The sequence below is a fragment of the Pan paniscus genome, chromosome 13, assembly GCF_029289425.2.
Source record: "Pan paniscus chromosome 13, NHGRI_mPanPan1-v2.0_pri, whole genome shotgun sequence".
Lineage (NCBI taxonomy): Eukaryota > Metazoa > Chordata > Mammalia > Primates > Hominidae > Pan > Pan paniscus.
In genome coordinates, this window is record NC_073262.2 from 129858897 (window position 1) to 129876814 (window position 17918).

General features: G+C 40.5%; 1 protein-coding gene and 1 long non-coding RNA gene across 3 annotated transcripts in view; one reads left to right on the forward strand and one right to left on the reverse strand.

Moving 5' to 3' along the window:
* COL4A3 (collagen type IV alpha 3 chain) overlaps nucleotides 1–17918 on the forward strand; it is a 148659-nt gene that overhangs the window by 74151 nt on the left and 56590 nt on the right. Inside the window, exons 3-18 of the mRNA XM_003821829.5 lie at nucleotides 283–372; nucleotides 4462–4506; nucleotides 5094–5138; nucleotides 6127–6189; nucleotides 6857–6910; nucleotides 7730–7756; nucleotides 8612–8689; nucleotides 11278–11340; nucleotides 11474–11509; nucleotides 13440–13481; nucleotides 13705–13782; nucleotides 14258–14320; nucleotides 14800–14859; nucleotides 16168–16212; nucleotides 16486–16539; nucleotides 17746–17787. Coding sequence (XP_003821877.2) covers nucleotides 283–372; nucleotides 4462–4506; nucleotides 5094–5138; nucleotides 6127–6189; nucleotides 6857–6910; nucleotides 7730–7756; nucleotides 8612–8689; nucleotides 11278–11340; nucleotides 11474–11509; nucleotides 13440–13481; nucleotides 13705–13782; nucleotides 14258–14320; nucleotides 14800–14859; nucleotides 16168–16212; nucleotides 16486–16539; nucleotides 17746–17787 — 885 coding nt within the window. The remainder of the gene's footprint in view (nucleotides 1–282; nucleotides 373–4461; nucleotides 4507–5093; nucleotides 5139–6126; nucleotides 6190–6856; nucleotides 6911–7729; nucleotides 7757–8611; nucleotides 8690–11277; nucleotides 11341–11473; nucleotides 11510–13439; nucleotides 13482–13704; nucleotides 13783–14257; nucleotides 14321–14799; nucleotides 14860–16167; nucleotides 16213–16485; nucleotides 16540–17745; nucleotides 17788–17918) is intronic.
* Nucleotides 1–17918, reverse strand: part of LOC117979478 (uncharacterized) — an 89868-nt gene that overhangs the window by 4754 nt on the left and 67196 nt on the right. The window contains exon 6 of one of the 2 annotated variants that reach the window (XR_008624602.1): nucleotides 5890–6438. The exons of the other annotated variant lie outside the window; for it this stretch is intronic. This is a non-coding gene — a long non-coding RNA (uncharacterized LOC117979478). Of the gene's footprint in view, nucleotides 1–5889; nucleotides 6439–17918 lie in introns of those variants that run through there. 2 annotated transcript variants of the gene reach the window in all.

Consider the following 17918-nt stretch of genomic DNA (forward strand, 5'->3'; position numbering starts at 1 on the left):
TAAGCTCTGCTCTACATAGCCCTACCATTTGGGGGAAAGTCAAGTTTCTACAAGACCAAGAGCCATCACTTTCAAGCCTATAGACAAATACTAACAACTGGTAGCTTTCTGGTTGTCTATGTAGTCACTCCTGAGTGCTAATTATGATTTTTTTAATCCAAGGAAAAAACATGCAAAGAGTCATCATGAAGTCATAAACAAGAGAACATAATGGTTATTGGTGTGTTTATTGTGGGATAGTTGCTGTTCTGTGTGTTTCTCACCTCGTTTTGGTTTTAACAGGGGGAGAAGGGCTTTCCTGGACCCCCCGGTTCTCCTGGCCAGAAAGGATTCACAGGTCCTGAAGGCTTGCCTGGACCGCAGGGACCCAAGGTATGTCATCCTGCAAGCTTGGAAAATCCCCAACCCACCTAACCCTCTTCCTGCCTACCCCCTGGCTGCTGCAAACCTGGAGAGAATTCCACATCTTAGCCAACTGCTAGGTGCATGGTGAACTCCCGGTTTCCAGTATTAGTGGGCCACATAGAACCGCAACCTGCTCCAAGACTATTGCAAATGATCATCATTAGCTTCAAGTCTGTGGCTCCAATTCATCTCCCTCCCTAACCTACAGTGTCTACATCTGCATCTGTTCCTCCCTCTATTCCTCCTACAGTGAAAACTCAGAGCTCTTTTTGCTTCTATTCAAGACCTGTCCAACCACCTGTGCCCCATCTTTGGGATTCCTTGTTCCACAAGGTGCCTCCCCTCTCTCCGGACATTCCAACTTTTCTTTTGTTATTGGCTTTTCTCTTTCAGTTCTTAAACATGCAAATATTTTCCCATGATAATACAAAACTTCCTCTCCATCTTTTAGGTCTTGTGACCAAAGGATTGCTATCTTCTCCCTGACTTTCCTTTCTCTGTCAAACTTCTTAAAAGAATAGTCAAACATGCTGCCTGTAGTTCATCTACTATTCAGTCCTTAGCAATAATTTGCCTTCTACCACCTCTCCTCTGAAAACACTCCAGCAAAGATCACCAATGACCTTCAAGTGGCCAATGCCAATACATACTTTTGTGTCTTAATCTGACCTGAACCCCTCTGCTTAGTTTCAAATTGTGCGGATCACTCTCCTCTCCTTGAAACACTTGTCTGTCTTTCTTTCTGTATTTCTCCTGTCTCTCTATCCTTCCCTTCCTTTGTGGGTTTCTCTTTTCCTTCTGGTCCCTTAAACATCCAGAGTCTACGACCCTTCACACTCATCACACATTCTTATCCTAAAGTCTGTGATACAGCAAAGGGCTTTGTTTAAATAAATACCATAGAGGATTTACTAAATAACTGAATAACCACTGGATTTGCTGAGTACTCTTTCCTGCTGTGGACATTAGCTAGACTTAAGCCTGGCTTCTCACGCACCCACACATTCATTCCCCTGACTACTGACCTCCAGCAAGCTATAAACCAACTAATGAGCTATGAAAAATAATTATAATTGATCTATACAGGTCATTTACAAATTTCATAATATATTAGAATATGTATGAGAGGCCAGACACAGTGGCTCATGCCTGTAATCCCATTGCCCTGGGAGGCTGAGGCAGGAGGATCACTTGAGCCCACGAGTTTGAGGTCAACCTGGGCAACATAAGGAGACCCAGTTTCTACCAAAAATACAAAAATTAGCCAGGTGTGGTGGCATATGCCTGTGGTCTCAGCTACTCAGGAGGCTGAGGTAGGAGGATTGCTTGAGCCCTGGAGGCGGAGGCTGCAGTGAGCCATGATCATGCTACTGCACTCCAGCCTGGGTAACAGAGCGAGACTCCATTAAAAAAATATATACGTGTGTGTATATATATATATGTATTAAAATAATGTATGAAATAATGTAAATGATAATCAAAGCCAAAGCCAACCTACTGCATATGTACTCTGTGCCAGGCATTGGGCCATCTATTTCTCCCTGGATCTCATTTACTCCTCACATCAATCCCACAAATCATGACTGTGGTGATTTACAACGTAGTTCCCATCATTACCTCCACTACATGGATGAGAAAACGGACACAGAGCACTTGAGTAATTTTTCCTGGGTCACGCAGCTCGCAGGAAGCAAAATCAGAGTTCAAACCTGGTTTGACACTGTGTGTGGGATTTTCCTCAAACCAAACAATTCTCCAATTCTCTGGATGCCAACTGGGTACCCCTCAATTCAGTTATGACATTAAATACCTGGGGTTAGTGCAGACCCCATAGGGTAAGGGCTCAGTCCCACAAGACTGTCCCTGCTTCAGGACTAGTCATAAGTAGTGGGTCCTCAGTTACCCATAATGCCGTCCAACTTGGTTACAAATAAATCAGGGGTTCCTATGACCTCCTCCTCTGCTTTGATAATTTGCTCAAGAGTCTCATAGAACTCATGGGAACATTTATCAGTTTATTATAAGGGATATGAATGAGAGATGAAGAGATACACAGGAGAAGGTCCAGAAGGGTCCCGAGTGCAGGAGCTTCTGTCGCCATGGAGTTAAGGTGCATTACCGTCCTGGAACGTGAATGTTCACCCACCCAGAAGCTCTCTGAACACCATGCTTCAGGGATTCTTATGGAGGTGTCATCATGTGGGCAGAATCAATTATAAACTCAATCTCCAGCTCCGCTTTCCTCACTGAAGGGTGCAGCTGGAGCTGAAAGTTTCAAGCTTCTAATCAAGGCTTGGTCTTTCTGATGACCAGCCCCCATCTGGGAGCCCACCAAGAGTTGCCTCCTTAGAACAAAAGACACTTCTATCACCCAGGATATTCCAAGTGAGGTCAAACACCAAATACTAGAACAAAAGATGGTCTTTACTCCCCTATCACTCAGAATATTAGAAGGGTTTTAGGAGCTCTGTGTCAGGAACCAAAGGCACAGAACAAATATGTGTTTCTTACGTCACATATATGATGCCAGAATCAAACTCTTGAAACCACACCCACAGCTTACACGTAAAATGCAAAATCTTGCTGTTTTCCAGTAATCCTGCCATTTCCCTGTCTACCATATTCACGTATGTGTTCTTTTTGTCCATTTCTCCTTCTTCCGATCCTAATTTTGAAAAAGTCATTCAGATTCTGGGCAGAAACTGAACACTGACTTTGTCTAAGGCATGGACCCAGGTTTTCTTCCATTTCTATTGGTAGAACGAGTTTGCCACTTCAACCCTGGACTTAGATCAGCCTAATGCCAATTCCGTTTTTAAAAAAATTGTTATCTGTAGCCTACTCTGTTTAATTCTCTTCAGCATTTCTTTAGAGATGCTGAAATTCATTAAAATAGTCACAAACACATGGCACTTAGTATGGGTTACATGAGTGCAGGCATTCCAGAAGATTAATCCAGAAAACCTGAGTACCATGTTGTCATAGATTGATATTTTAAAGCATGTAAGGCTTACAGATATGTATGAATAGCTACAAAAGATAATACAATCAAAGGCAGACAATTAGAGAATATTAAAACCTGACCAAAAAGATGTTTTAGATTTACAAGATTCCTATCTTAATTTTAAATGTTTTCTGCATGAAAAAAGTTTACAATGAGAAAGTAAAACCTGCAAGTAAAACCTTCTGCTTTCGGCATCACGTGAATAGAATTCTGTGGGAAGGGGAATGGCCTTGAACACAGCCATGCACCCCGGAATTCCGCCATAGATGGGAGAGACTGACTTTGGCCTTGACAGTGCAATCTCAGAGGATTCTGTAACCACCCTTTTCTCAAATAATAACAATAAAATTAAAAATCAAAACATACTGAAACTCTCTGGAATGATGAAAATGGCTTTTGGACAATGAAACTTTCACACCACGTGGCCTAGCTGAAACAGTCACCATTTAAGCTTATTCTCCAAGAAATAGGACGTCGAAACTGAATGCATTACATGCCCAAAGCAAGTTTATCTCTGGTTCAGGCAGTCCTTACTTGGCTATATATTTCCTTGTGCATGTCAGGCACATTTTGTTAATAGAGCGTTTCTTGTGCACAGAAATACTGGCTGGCATTCTCATCCACAACTGTAGTTGTGTCATTCATTTTTATCAGACCTCAGCAGCTGTGAGGCTAATTAGGACTTTTGCACAGACTTTAATGTGCACAAGAATCACTAAAGAATCATGTTAAACATGCAGATTCTCGGTCAATAGTCTGGGAGGTGAGGCAGATCTAAGATTCTACATTCCTAATAAGCTTCCAGGTAATGCTAATGCTGCAGGCCCCAAACCCCACTTTGAGTAGCAAGGGTTTGAATGAATTTTTGTCTTTTCTGATAAACAATTATCAAGTTCCAATGAAATAAGCAAGCAATTGAATCTTATTAACAATGAAATAATCAGAAGGGCAAAACAGCTTGGCATGTGACTGAGACTGGGTTTGATGTATGGGTTTCTTAGTGCCAAATAATTTTCAGATTGTTTACTTTTTCTTTTTTCACTTGAATCTAGGGCTTTCCAGGACTTCCAGGACTCACGGGTTCCAAAGGTGTAAGGGTTAGTAGTCCAACCAGTCCATCCTGATCGTTAAAAGATCAGCTTTTCACAGTAAGAGTTATACAAATGTCAGAAAGGAGTACACTGTGTATGGTTCCATAGATGAAGTTCAAGAACAGGTAAAACTAATCTGTAATGGTAGATGTCAAAGGAGTGGTTACCACATTAGGGGCAAGTGTTAAACTGACCAAGAAAGGCCATGAAGGAACCTCTGGAGTGATAAAGATGCTCTGTGTCTGATGAGATGATGGTATATAAAACTGCACGTAGGTCAACATTTGTTAAGCTGTTCAATTAAGCTGTTCTCAAAAGATTGGAGCACTTCATTGCATGCAAATTGTACCTTAGGAATCGATCCAAAAAAGCCAAAAATAATCTTAATGATATCTTTTTAAGAGTTACATAAATGTGAGATTTACAAAAGTTTGTTAAAGCTTTAGTATTTGTTTTCCCAATCGTTTCGAGCTATTCCCAGTTATAGTGGAGGAAAAAGATTATCGCAATGGTAAATAAATTTATGTTTATAGATTGAACATTTTTAAAGTTTTTTTTTTTTTGCCACCCCCTCCTTTTTCCTATGTCTTCAGGGAATAAGTGGATTGCCAGGATTTTCTGGTTCTCCTGGACTTCCAGTAAGTAATGGGAAAAATCCGTAGCTAGAAAATTTAAAAGTAAGCTCATTTTATTAAAATGAGTAAGCTCATCTTTATTAAAAAAGATGTTAAAACAGTCGTGCAAGAAAATGTGTTCTGATGCATTTGTTACATGAAGAAAATAGCACCTTAGGATGGTATATTATACTAGTGTGTGGATTTATATGACATATGAGTCAAAATGTACTTCCTGAAATACAAGCAGGACAGGATAGGATAGGGTAGGATAATTAGTAAATTATATGGTAAGTCGGCCCTCCATATCCAGTGATTCCACATCCATGGATTCAACCAACCAACTGTAGATCAAAAATACTTTTAAAAAAAACAATAAAAATTGTACAAACTTAAAAACCATTACACTATAACAACTATTTACATAGAATTCACATTGTATTAGGTATTATAAGTAATCTAGAAATGACTTTAAGCATACAGGAGGATATGTATAGGTCATGTGCAAATACTATATACCATTTTATATAAGAGACTTGAGTATCTATGGATTTTGGTATTCATAGGGGTCCTGGAACTAACCCCCACAGGTGCTGAAGGAAACTATATGTTACAAGCTGATAGAATAGGATAGGATAGGGTAGAATGAAATGATTGTATTTAATAGCACAGAATAATAAAATAGTTTCATCTGTGCACACTTTCCTCTTCTTTTTCCCTTCCTTTCTCCCCAGCTTAAAACAGCATGTTAAAGGACTCTTTTATTTTATGGATAAAAGGCGTTTGCTTTATTTGAAATATCCACATCTCATTTGATAAGTCTTCATATCAGTCAGCCTGTTTAGTTTGTTGCTACTGAAATTATATGTAAAACCACAATGTACATTTACTACTTAACCATTTAAACAATCATTTATATTTCAAGAGCTATTTAAATCAGTGCATCTTTTCCCTTGGGTTCAGTGCTGTTTCTTGGGATGACCCTCCTCATTGAGACTTGTTCTTCTTCCAGGGCACCCCAGGCAATACCGGGCCTTACGGACTTGTTGGTGTACCAGGATGCAGTGGTTCTAAGGTAAGTACTTTTCGCACAGAAGATGATTAATAAATGCTTTGCTGAATGATTAAATCAAGGTGAAATGGCAATGAAAGGCAGACAGGCTTCCCTTGAAAACATTCCTTTAGGCCAGAACCAACAGCATAATGTGGAGGCAGGAAACTTCCCATTTTCTTTCTTCGCATTCCTTGCTTTCTAATTGTCTTTTAAGGAAAGTTCTCCCACAGAAAGAAAACTTGGAGCTCAACTGGTTGTTTTCATCTGAGGCTGTGTGTATAAATCAGAAACCAAAGCTTTGATGCAGAATTAGTTTTGGGGAAGGAATGACTGAGCTTTTCACTGTTCACTCACCTCCTTTTGTTTTCGAACTGAGCTCTCCTTTTCTCCAGAATGGTGGCCATGAATGAACTAATTACTCAAGTTTGAAGGAAACAGCAATTAAAAAGTTCTTGGCGCAATTAGACTTTGCCATTTATGCACAATTTGAGAAACAGTATTCTAATCCTGTTTTTAATTAAGATAATGGTTTTTTGGTCTTCAGCCTCATGACCCAGTAGCCATAAGGAATTCGGGTTACTTTGTCTAGATTTACCATTGCAAGGTTGGAAGCGAGAAACAGGAAAAATATCTGAATAGGCTCTTCTAGAACAACTAAGAATAATAACAAACTTTGTATGTCTTTTAGGGTGAGCAGGGGTTTCCAGGACTCCCAGGGACACCGGGCTACCCAGGGATCCCGGTAGGTTTGCATGCCTAATTCCCCAACAAAGACATAAAGTATAAATAACAGTGGTCTACTCCATATGGCCATATACACAAATCCGTCATGACTTTAGGGAAGTCTGGGGCAGCCATAGTAGACATTCAACTAATAGTTAGGGAATGGATGAATACATGCATTATGAGTGTAGGGTTAGAGGTTGAGGCTTTGTTTTGCTTTTGAGACATCCAAGTGGAGATGCATGAGAGGTACTTGGATTCACTCAGAGAAGAGGTTCCAGCTGGTGGTGACTCAAGGAGTCAGAGTGAGGAGAAAAGGGGCTTAGAACTGAGACTTAGCTCCAGCAGTGATGTTGAGATCAAGGAGAATGATCCTGTAAAGGAGGAGCAGCCCTGGTGGGAGAAAGAAAACCAGCAGAGGTGTATTATGGAGGCCCAGGAAAGACCTATTGTAGTAGAAGGGAGTGGCAGACAGCTGCTGGATGCCGCTGCAAAGTCCAGTCAGAGGAGTACTGACATATTGGCATTGGTTTTAGCAACATCAATATCATGTCTGACCTTAGCAAGGGACAATTCCACGGCAGGATGGAGCAGGGGGCAGATTTGGAACCGAGGAATGGGTGGGAAATGAACAAAATGGGAAGTTCACAGGTGAGACGAAGGAGAGACAGGACAATATGGTGGGAAGTAAAAGATTAAGGGAAGACTTTCCTTTGTAAGGCCGTGGGAGGTGTACGGTGGGGAGAGGATGCACAATAGCAGAGAGGGCAGAGCAGACCGAGTAGGAGTGTGTGTGTTTGATTTTCCTCTAGTTGTTCATAGGTTGCTTTTTTCCTAGGGTGCTGCTGGTTTGAAAGGACAAAAGGTAAGTCATTGGTGGAATGCTGTCACTGAAAATCTCTAACTGTACATATGAAAAGGACTTCTATTAAATAATGAGACTTAAGTCATTACAAATAAGATTTCATAATCCAGACCTTAATCATTCAGAAACAATAATAATCAGGACATGATATTTATTCCTATTAAATAGCTCCTTCTGGCTCTTGTCATAAAGAGTCTTAAGGATACAGGTTTTGTATCACTGTTGAAAGAAATAGGGTCTTGGAGAAGAAAACTGACCTCATGCTCAGGGCCCCACATTCTAGGGCACGAATTGTCACTATTTTTGGTATCTTGGGAAATGATTTATTACCCCTGCGTCTTTCTTCTTTCCACTGTAAATTTTTTTTTTTGAGATGGAGTCTTGCTCTGTTGCCCAGGCTGGAGTGCAGTGGCACGATCTCAGCTCACTGCAACCTCCGCCTACTGGGTTCAAGCATTTCTTCTGTCTCAGTCTCCCAGGTAACTGGGATTACAGGTGCATGCCACCACGCCCAGCTAATTCTTGTATTTTTAGTAGAAATGGGGTTTTGCCATGTTAGCCAGGCTAGTCTTGAACTCCTGACCTCAGGTGATCCGCCCGTTTTGATCTCCCAAAGTGCTGGGATTACAGGCATGCACCACTGTACTGGGCCCACTGTAAATTTTTGATTTTAGAAAATATGAAAATGCTTTGAATTCTTCATAATGGAATAATTACAAAATCATAAATCATTTCTCTGAGTACATATCTTGAAAAGCACTTTTATCTTTGAAGAAATATAACTTTGAATAAGCACTTGAAGGGGTTTTGAAAATATAACATTGATGATGTTTGATGAACTTCTTCATTTTCAAGGGTGCTCCTGCTAAAGGAGAAGATATAGAACTTGATGCAAAAGGCGACCCCGGGTTGCCAGGGGCTCCAGGACCCCAGGTACAGCACTTCAGAGAAGGTCCCTATTATTCTCAGTTTTTCACTCTCTCTCTCTCTTTTCGCCTCTCTTTACTTCGTCTCTCTTTCCCCCCATAAGTCCCTCTCACTCTCTTAAGAAGATTTTAAATAGAAATTCCTATTTATTCTATTTACATGTCTGGCCTCGTTTCATTCTAAAGCTTTCACCCTATTCTGGAAAACTACATGATACTGATATGCAAAGATGATTTGAGTATGTTTTTCGTCCTCTTCTTCACTCTCAGTCACCAAGCTTGCCTGAATCTAACAGGAATAGTTATGTTCCACTTAATTTGTATTTGTTGAAAATAAGGGTAGATTTGTATCACACATTGAGTATCATTTAAATCTGTAATTTTAAATAACAGCCCTATTTTAAAATTTGCATAATGATAAATAAAAGGTTTTTATTTAAATGCAACTCTCTCCAGTTGAAGTGTTTGCTTTTCTGATTTATATGTATGTAGCCTGAGTATGATCCAAAAGGGATACAAAGAGACACAACTTCCTTTGGGGCTGTGTGTGCTTTACTTTGTGATTCAAAAAGACCCTTTCATAGACCTAAACCACAAGTGCTAACTTTCAGGTTATAATTATATATAACCAAAATTAACTAGTGTATATATATGTATATACATATATATATACATATATATACATATATATACACACACACATACATATACATATATATATATTTTTTTTTTGAGAAGGAGTCTGGCTCTATCGCCCAGTCTGGAGTGCAGTGGTGCCATCTTGGGTCACTGCAACCTCCGCCTCCCGGATTCAAGCAATTCTCCTGCTTCAGCCTCCTGAGTAGCTGGGATTACAGGTGCTGGCCACCACGCCTGGCTAATTTTTGTATTTTTAGTAGAGATGGGGTTTCACCATGTTGGCCAGGTTGGTCTCGAGCTCCTGACCTCAGGTGATCCACCAACTTCAGCCTCCCAAGTGCTGGGATTACAGGCGTGAGCCAACATGCCCAGCCAATTAACCAGAATTATTTTAACTTAGCTCAGAATTATATGTAGAAATTCCTGGGTAGAGATGGGATATTTGCCTAAGTGAGTTTGAGTTGAGGCTGTTGAACTCCTGTATGGTGAGCCATCCCAACTGAGGATGTGAAGTTAGATTAGGAGCTGCAAAAAAATGCAGAATGATGCAATTAGGAGCCATTATAGGCTCCTGAGAAGACATGCAAGATATGGTGGCTCTCGCTTTTCTGCTTAGAAAACATTTAAGAGTCCAGATGCTGAAGGCAGGGGATCCAGGACGAAGAGATAATAGTAATCTGAGATATTGATATATTCTTTAAATGTGTATTGATTATCATTTATGTATTAGTCATTGTGATGATGCTGAAGATATAACGATGGTACATTTGATTATACAAGAAATATTTTTTACCTGCCAATTATGTGCTAGGGGCTATTTCTAGGCACTAGGAATACAGTAGGGCACAAATCAGCCAAAATATAGATTTAAGGCTGGGCACAGTGCTCACACCTGTAATCCCAGCACTTTGGGAGGCCAAGGCAGGAGGATCACTTGAGGTCAGGAGTTTGAGACCAGCCTGGCCAACATGGTGAAACTCCATCTCTACTAAAGACACAAAAATTAGCCAGGTGTGGTGGCGTGCGCCTGTAGTCCCAGCTACTTGGGAGGCTGAGGCAGGAGAATCACTTGAACCCAGGAGGCAGAGGCTGCAGTGAGCAGAGATCGTACCACTGCACTCCAGCCTGAGGACAGAATGAGACTCTGTCTCAAAAAAATAGGTAGATAGATAAAAGATAGATAGATAGATAGATAGATAGATTTAAAAATTGTATGAACCAGGCATGGTGGCATGTGCCTGTAGTCCCAGCTACTTGGGAAAGCTGAGACGGGAAGGTCTCTTGAGCCTAGTTATAGGCCAGCCTGGGCAACATAGCGAGACCCAGTCTCTTAAAATATATATATATATTGCCTTCATAGAGCTTACATTCTCATGGGAGAAACAAAAAAGTGTAAATGAGTAACCCTATGGTGTGTGAGTAATAAATGCTAAAAATAAAAATAATGCACGAAAGCAGGATAGGAAGTGTCTGGGTTGGAAGGTGGGTTACAACTTTGGATAAGCAGGAAGGCTTTATGGAAAGGATGACAATTGCACAAAGACAAGAAAAGGAAAAGGGAGTGAGTCATACAGATACCTGGGAAAAGGGGATTCTAGGCAGAGGGAGAGCAGGTGGCAGGCCCTAACGTAGGAGCATGCTTGGCCAAAATGAGAGAGAGAAAGGAAAAGGGAGAAGAAAAGAGGTGGGAAGAAAGAGAAAAGCAAAATTTTGAAACGTCTGAAGTAAAGCAACTACTTTGGTCATTTTAGAAACGTTATCGTCCAGATGGTCCTGCCAGCCTGTTACACATGGCAACACTTTTTGATGTTTGTTATCATTAGCTGCAGCCACTGAAAGGGGAGGTGTTATGCTCTTCTGATTTTATTAAAATATTTTAATGCATTTAATTAATGGACATTGTTATTAAGTGAGAAGTAAATTTAAACTTACTCTTATTCTTCTCTCAATTTCAAGGGTTTGCCAGGCCCTCCAGGTTTTCCTGGGCCTGTTGGCCCACCTGGTCCTCCGGGATTCTTTGTGAGTATCAAGTCATCCTTGCTAGAGACTCTGTCAACTAATAGATTCATTATTTATTATTAAAAAGCTATTAAAAGAATTTTTCTGGTTGGATGCATTTCCTGCTGTGATTTTCATTTGTGGATTTTTCTAGGGCTTTCCAGGAGCCATGGGACCTAGAGGACCTAAGGTAGACTACAGTTCATATGATGTAACAGCTAGCACACCCTACTCAATCTCAAAGCCAAACCTGGTCTGCTTCTTCATGTGGGTCACTGTTAGGCACCTCTCTGGAACTCACAAGGATCCCTAGCAGGGAAGAGCATGGCTAGCTGCTCTCACCTCTTTTCTCCTTGCATTTCAGTACCTTGACCCCTGATACAAAGAATCTTAATTCAATTTATAAGAAGCTACTTATCAAGAAAAAGGCAAAGATTCTTAATCCACAGGTTTTCCTTTTCTGATCATCTCACACAGCACATTATCCTCTGAGTTTTTGTAGTGTGCTGCTTCACAAAGCCAACCTGGTCTTATGCTAGTAAGTAAAAGATGGCTATTTGTGTGCTCATTACACAGGGTCTTGCATGCATTTCTGTTAAGACCAGCCCAAGCGCATTGGTTCACACCTGTAAGCCCAGCACTTTGGGAGGCCAAGGTGGGTGGATCACTTGAGGTCAGGAGTTCGAGGCCAGCCTGGCCAACGTGATGAAACCCCATCTCTACTAAAAATACAAAAATTAGCCGGGCATGGTGGTGCATGCCTGTAATCCCAGCTACTCAGGGGGCTGAGGCAGGAAAATCGCTTGAACCTGGGAGTTGGAGTTTGCAGTGAGCCAAGATAGCACCGCTGCACTCCAGCCTGGGTGACAGAAAGAGGCACCATCTCAAAAAAAAAAAAAAAAAAAAAAAAAACAGAAGTGCAATTGTTAGTTTAATTATAAAAATGTTGAGTGAGGCTGAGCCCCAACAGGAAATTGGTCCTAAACACAGTATCTCCTACTATCAGGTAGCCTTTTATTTTATTCTTTCTTTTTTTTTTTTTTTTTTTTTTGAGATGGAGTCTCACTCTGTTGCCCAGGCTGGAGTGCAGTGGTGCGATCTCAGCTCACTGCAACCTCCATCTCCCGGGTTCAAGCAATTCTCCTGCCTCAGCCTCCCGACTAAGTGGAATTACAGGTGTGCATCACCACTCCCAGCTAATGCTTTTGTATTTTTGGTAGAGACAGGGTCTTACCATGTTGGCCAGGCTGGTCTCAAACTCCCGACCTCAGGTGATCCGCCCGCCTCAGCCTCCCAAAGTGCTGGAATTACAGGCATGAGCCACTATGCCCGGCTTGGGTAGCCTTTTATATGAGGTATTTTCCAAGATACTTTCATATTTATTATCTCATTGATACACACAAATGCATACACACACACACACACACACACACACACACTCATACTCATACATGCACGCACCCTGAGAGATGGATAGGTTCGGGTTAAGTGAATTGTCCAATAGACAGTACATGGCAGAGCTGAGGTTTAAAGTGTTTTGATCTAGCTTTGGTCCAACAAGGGGAAGATCTGCGTACTCAGTGGTGAAAAAGCAAGCAGATATGAGTTGAAATGATGGATCAGCCATCATTAGTGAAGAAACTATTCGCATTAGACTCATGTCACTAAATTACTAGTGAAGTCGGTAGCTGGAATTCTTTTCTTAGATTCTCTATTAAGTATTGAATTTCAGAATCCTGAAACGCAGCTACCCATTCTTATTTTTAAAACAAGAAAACAAGAGCATCAGGAAGTTAAGTAGCCGGCCAGTGGGATTAAAACTAGCTAATGCAGAGCCAGAAAAATATGCTCTGAGCTGGGCTCCTTTCCCTCCCCCACACCACTGCATGTCAGCATTTGCCATGTTAGGTAAATCCCTTAAGCTTTCTGCACCTTAAGAGCTCCTCCTTTAAAAGAAACATATCAATGCTCTTCTCTAAGAAATAGCTAAAATAATGTATCATTCTAAAATGAAAGTTAAAATATAAATGCTCCCTTACAAATATTGGAACTTTGATGGGTTTAGACTATTTATTCATATTTATTTTTAGAAAATAATTTGGTTTTGTGTTTTCTTACAGGGTCACATGGGTGAAAGAGTGATAGGACATAAAGGAGAGCGGGTAATTTAAATACTATGTTTTATTAGCAGGCAAGATATTTTATGTCCCAGAGCATATCAGCCTATACCGTTTACTTACGGGCCAAGCTGAAATTGATGGGCCTTCATTTGTTCTATCTTCCCGTATAAGCACCAAAGGGGAAAAGTAGACCTTTCAAACGTAGTAACATTGAAATGTTGATGCTGTTGTTTATTTTCTCACTCCTGAGTGTTTTTGTCTTTAGGGTGTGAAAGGGTTAACAGGACCCCCGGGACCACCAGGAACAGTTATTGTGACCCTAACTGGCCCAGATAACAGAACGGTAACTCTGCGATTTTATGATTAGTGTTGTGCCTTCCCGTGTCTAGGATGAAGTCCTTGTGACCCTGCACCTCTTTTACAAGCTCTTGTTATCTAAGTCCAGCTCAGCCCAGCTCCCTCAGCCAGCCAGAACCTCCAGGATTTATTCCTTCCTGTCCTTTACTCATAAATCCTGGAAATATTACATGGGGAAGATCTGAGGCTCCAGCTTGGGCAACAGAGTGAGACTTCATTTAAAAAAAAAAAACAAAAAAAAAAAAGATACTTAAAAAAATGTTTGCAGGTAATTTCAGTGAGTTCGCAGGTATAAAATTTGAAATGTGAGAAATGGAAGGTGTATTGGGTTGTGTTAACATGAGGCACATTCATAGTTTGTAAACCCAGTTTATTGAACAGATAGAGGATTTGTCCCACTGTTGAATCAGTGAAATCTCATTTCATCCATTTGTAACAATGTTGAACTGTTTCTTTGGCAGGACCTCAAGGGGGAAAAGGGAGACAAGGGAGCAATGGGCGAGCCTGGACCTCCTGGACCCTCAGTAGGTTATTTAAAGTTATATTGTCCCCATAACACATAAAGTAGAGCCTTAGTATTTAGTTTGATGTGTGTTTTGTCTTAAGTTGTTTTTTTTTAAAGAAAGTAAAGGAATAAAAGAATGGCTACTCCACAGGCAGAGCAGCTATTGCTTTTAAGTCTTAATATTGGCTAAAATACAATAACATTTGACCGCAGAGATCATGAATACACTAGAGTTATTTTACGGCCACTCCTAGCTGAAATCCTTGCACTGCTGTACATGCACCCAATGCCACCCATCTTATGACTTATCTTCAGCATCAGCTTTTTTAGCATCTGTTTTTTAATTACTATTCATCAATAAGATTTCTCTCTTAGATGGCTCAGCACTGAAACATGTTTTTAAATGGCAGAATAACCAAAAGGGACAAATTAATAAAAATCAATGTAAGTAAAAAAATCAGTAATTCATAAAATTTGACATGGCTCTAATTAATACAGGGACTGCCTGGAGAATCATATGGATCTGAAAAGGGTGCGCCTGGAGACCCTGGCCTGCAGGTAAATTTGGAAATTCGGTGTCATGTGCAGTTTTGATTAGTCAGGACTTGGGACTCTTTAGGTTACAGGAACAAGATGCCCAACTCAAACTAGCTCAAGCTAAAAATTTCTGTTCTTTAAGATTTGGGAGGCAGGATTTACTTACTCAAGTATCTAAGACGTTCAAGGCTAAAACAGGGTTCAAGGACTTCAGAGCCTGAAAACATAAGGGCAGGGCTCCCTCTCCATCTCACTTCTGCTTCTCTCTGCATATCAGCCTCATTCTCTCCTCTGGCAGATGATCTTCCATGTCAGGGGAGATGGGGAGAAAGAGCTACCCTGCAGCAGACAACTTCAGGCTAATGGCATTAGAGGAGAAAGAGAGCATCTTTCTCCCTGTGTCCATTTATAAAATCCCAGGGAATTCATCTCATTGGCCCAGCTTGGTCATATCTGGTCTCACTCTGGATAAAAGGCAGTGACCAAGAGAAAAGGGTACTATAATTGGCCAGGCCAGTGGGGCAGTGGGCTACTGAGACTGACAGTGCCATCAGAACCACCAGAGGGAGGGAAGAGCAGCCCCCACAAAGGAAATAGGGCAATCTGTGACCAGAAGTGGGCAGCTGGAAAAACGGAAGCAGCAGGGGCCCCCACTACCCCACCCAGATCCATTTCGGAAAGATTTAAATCCATATATTGTGTTAAATCTCTAAAAGTTATACATTTGGAAAAGTAAAATCTACAAAACTTATACATAAGCAAAGAATGTATTTTTTGGCCTGAGAAAAAATATTCAATGAACATGATTTTTAAATTTTATCAGGAAGGGCAAATACCATAAAAGTCAATCCAAACTGCCGGTTGAGATACCACACTATATCTTTTATACATATATTTAAATATAGGCAGACCTGGGGTCCAAGGAATTACCAACATTTCAAATAAATAAATAAATGGACTGTAAACACCTTCCTTTTTCTAGGCTTCCTTATTTACTTCTCTGCCCAGTGTGTGTGTGTGTTTTTTTCCCTTCCAAGTTTAGGATGAACAGCATCAGCTCTAATTTAAGTTTGGCTGTTAATGTCCTTCCTTCCTTCTCTGACTTTCTCCAGTTTCCCATTCTGACTGGCTTCTGCTTTCCCTGGAAAGAGAGGGCCATTGTGTATTCTGTGGTTAATAGTTTTTCCTTCTAACACCTGGGTGAAGATCTTTACTCAGACTTTTCATGCCTGAGGTCAAGAGGAGATGATCATATCACTTAAGATTTCCGTATTTGTAAAGTTAGCCATATTTATTACATTTCATGTTTTTGATTTGTTTTTGCTGTAGGGAAAACCCGGAAAAGATGGTGTTCCTGGCTTCCCTGGAAGTGAGGTATAGAGTTGATTTGGCCCATGGAGGTAGTAAAAATGTCAGTCCTACTAGCTGAAGAAGGATTTTTTAAAATCACTAAATAGTTATAAACAAACAAAAAGCTTACAGCTTTTAAAAACTGCATTTGGGAATCATAGTTTTACATCCCCACTGTGAAGAGAGATCATCTGAGCACATTCTTTTGTTTCAGAGGAGTTCAAATTGCACCTGCTCCCCCCAGAAGAAGCTGGCTCCTGTGTCTTCTGACCCATTTCTTTTTGTTCTTTTCTTTAGGGAGTCAAGGGCAACAGGGGTTTCCCTGGGTTAATGGGTGAAGATGGCATTAAGGTAATCCTCTCCCTAATAGCCTATTTTAATAGGTTGGGTTTTGCCTGTGCTTTTACTTTTACCTCCAACCCTGGACCTAAGTACAAGGGATTACAATAACAGACTTCATTCAAATACCCTACTAGGTCTGTTAAGAAGAAAAGAGAGATGTGGCAACTTTACTTAAACATTTGAAGGGTGTTCTTGAGGAAAAGGTATTAAACTTGTACTGTGTACTTGAAGCTGTCTGACTTAGGACCAGTGAGAGTGCAGCTTTCCATGAGGAAGAGGTTGAAAAAATCCTACAATTGTAGGAAGTTTGTGGTTATTTGAGATCAAGCATAGGCTAGAGTTCATGAGTCTTAATCTGAGTCATGATACATTGAAAGGTCATGATCAATTAGTTGTGAACTGTATTCTGCCCTTCTGACAATATGTTACAAATATTTTCAAATCATGTGTAGTCATGTGTTGCTTCAAGATAGGGTTATGTCCTGAGAAATGCATCATTAGGTGATTCTGTCATTGTGTGAACATCATAGAGTGTACTCACACAAACCTAGATGGCAGAGACTGTTGCTCCTGGACTACAAACCTGCACAGCATGTTACTGTACTGAATAATGTAGGCAATTGTAACACAAAGGTGGGTATTTGTGTATCTAAACATAGAAAATATGTAGTAAAAATGTGATATTATAATTTTATGAGACCACTATCATATACACAGTCCATCACTGACCCAAACATTGTCATGTGGCACATGGCTATATATGTAGGTATATGTGCAGAGTCAAGATTTACCCTTTAATAGTATCACTTCCAGTAGAATTCTGAAATGACTTCTTGAAGGAAAGGGGGTTGGTTACAGCTGGGACACTTGGAAATGCATACACCCCACAGACTGATATTCCTGTGCCTCTAACCTGGGTGAGAACACAGGAACATGCAATGAACATGAACAAGCATTGCAGATGGTGTTGTGAAAGAAACCTGGAGAACCACCAGGGCAATGACTACTTCTGTACAACCTTGTAGATGGGATTCCTTACCCAGACACGCGCTCTCCAGGAAAATAATTTAAAGTCAGTGTCTCTTTAACTTTAATTTGGTTTGTACATGACATCTAAATATCAATATATTGTTCATTTTAACTGTACATCTTGCTTTTTATATGTAAATACTTTGGGTGACCATATTCACAATTTGTAATTGTCTTTCACTGTAGGGACAGAAAGGGGACATTGGCCCTCCAGGATTTCGTGGTCCAGTAAGTGTGATTAAAGACAATATCAATGCTATGTTTGATCAAGTTCTTTAAAGTAGCAAGGAAATTTTGAATCAGTGTCTCTCATTAACTGTGTGAGAGAGATTATAACATTTACCTTGTTGTCAAACCAG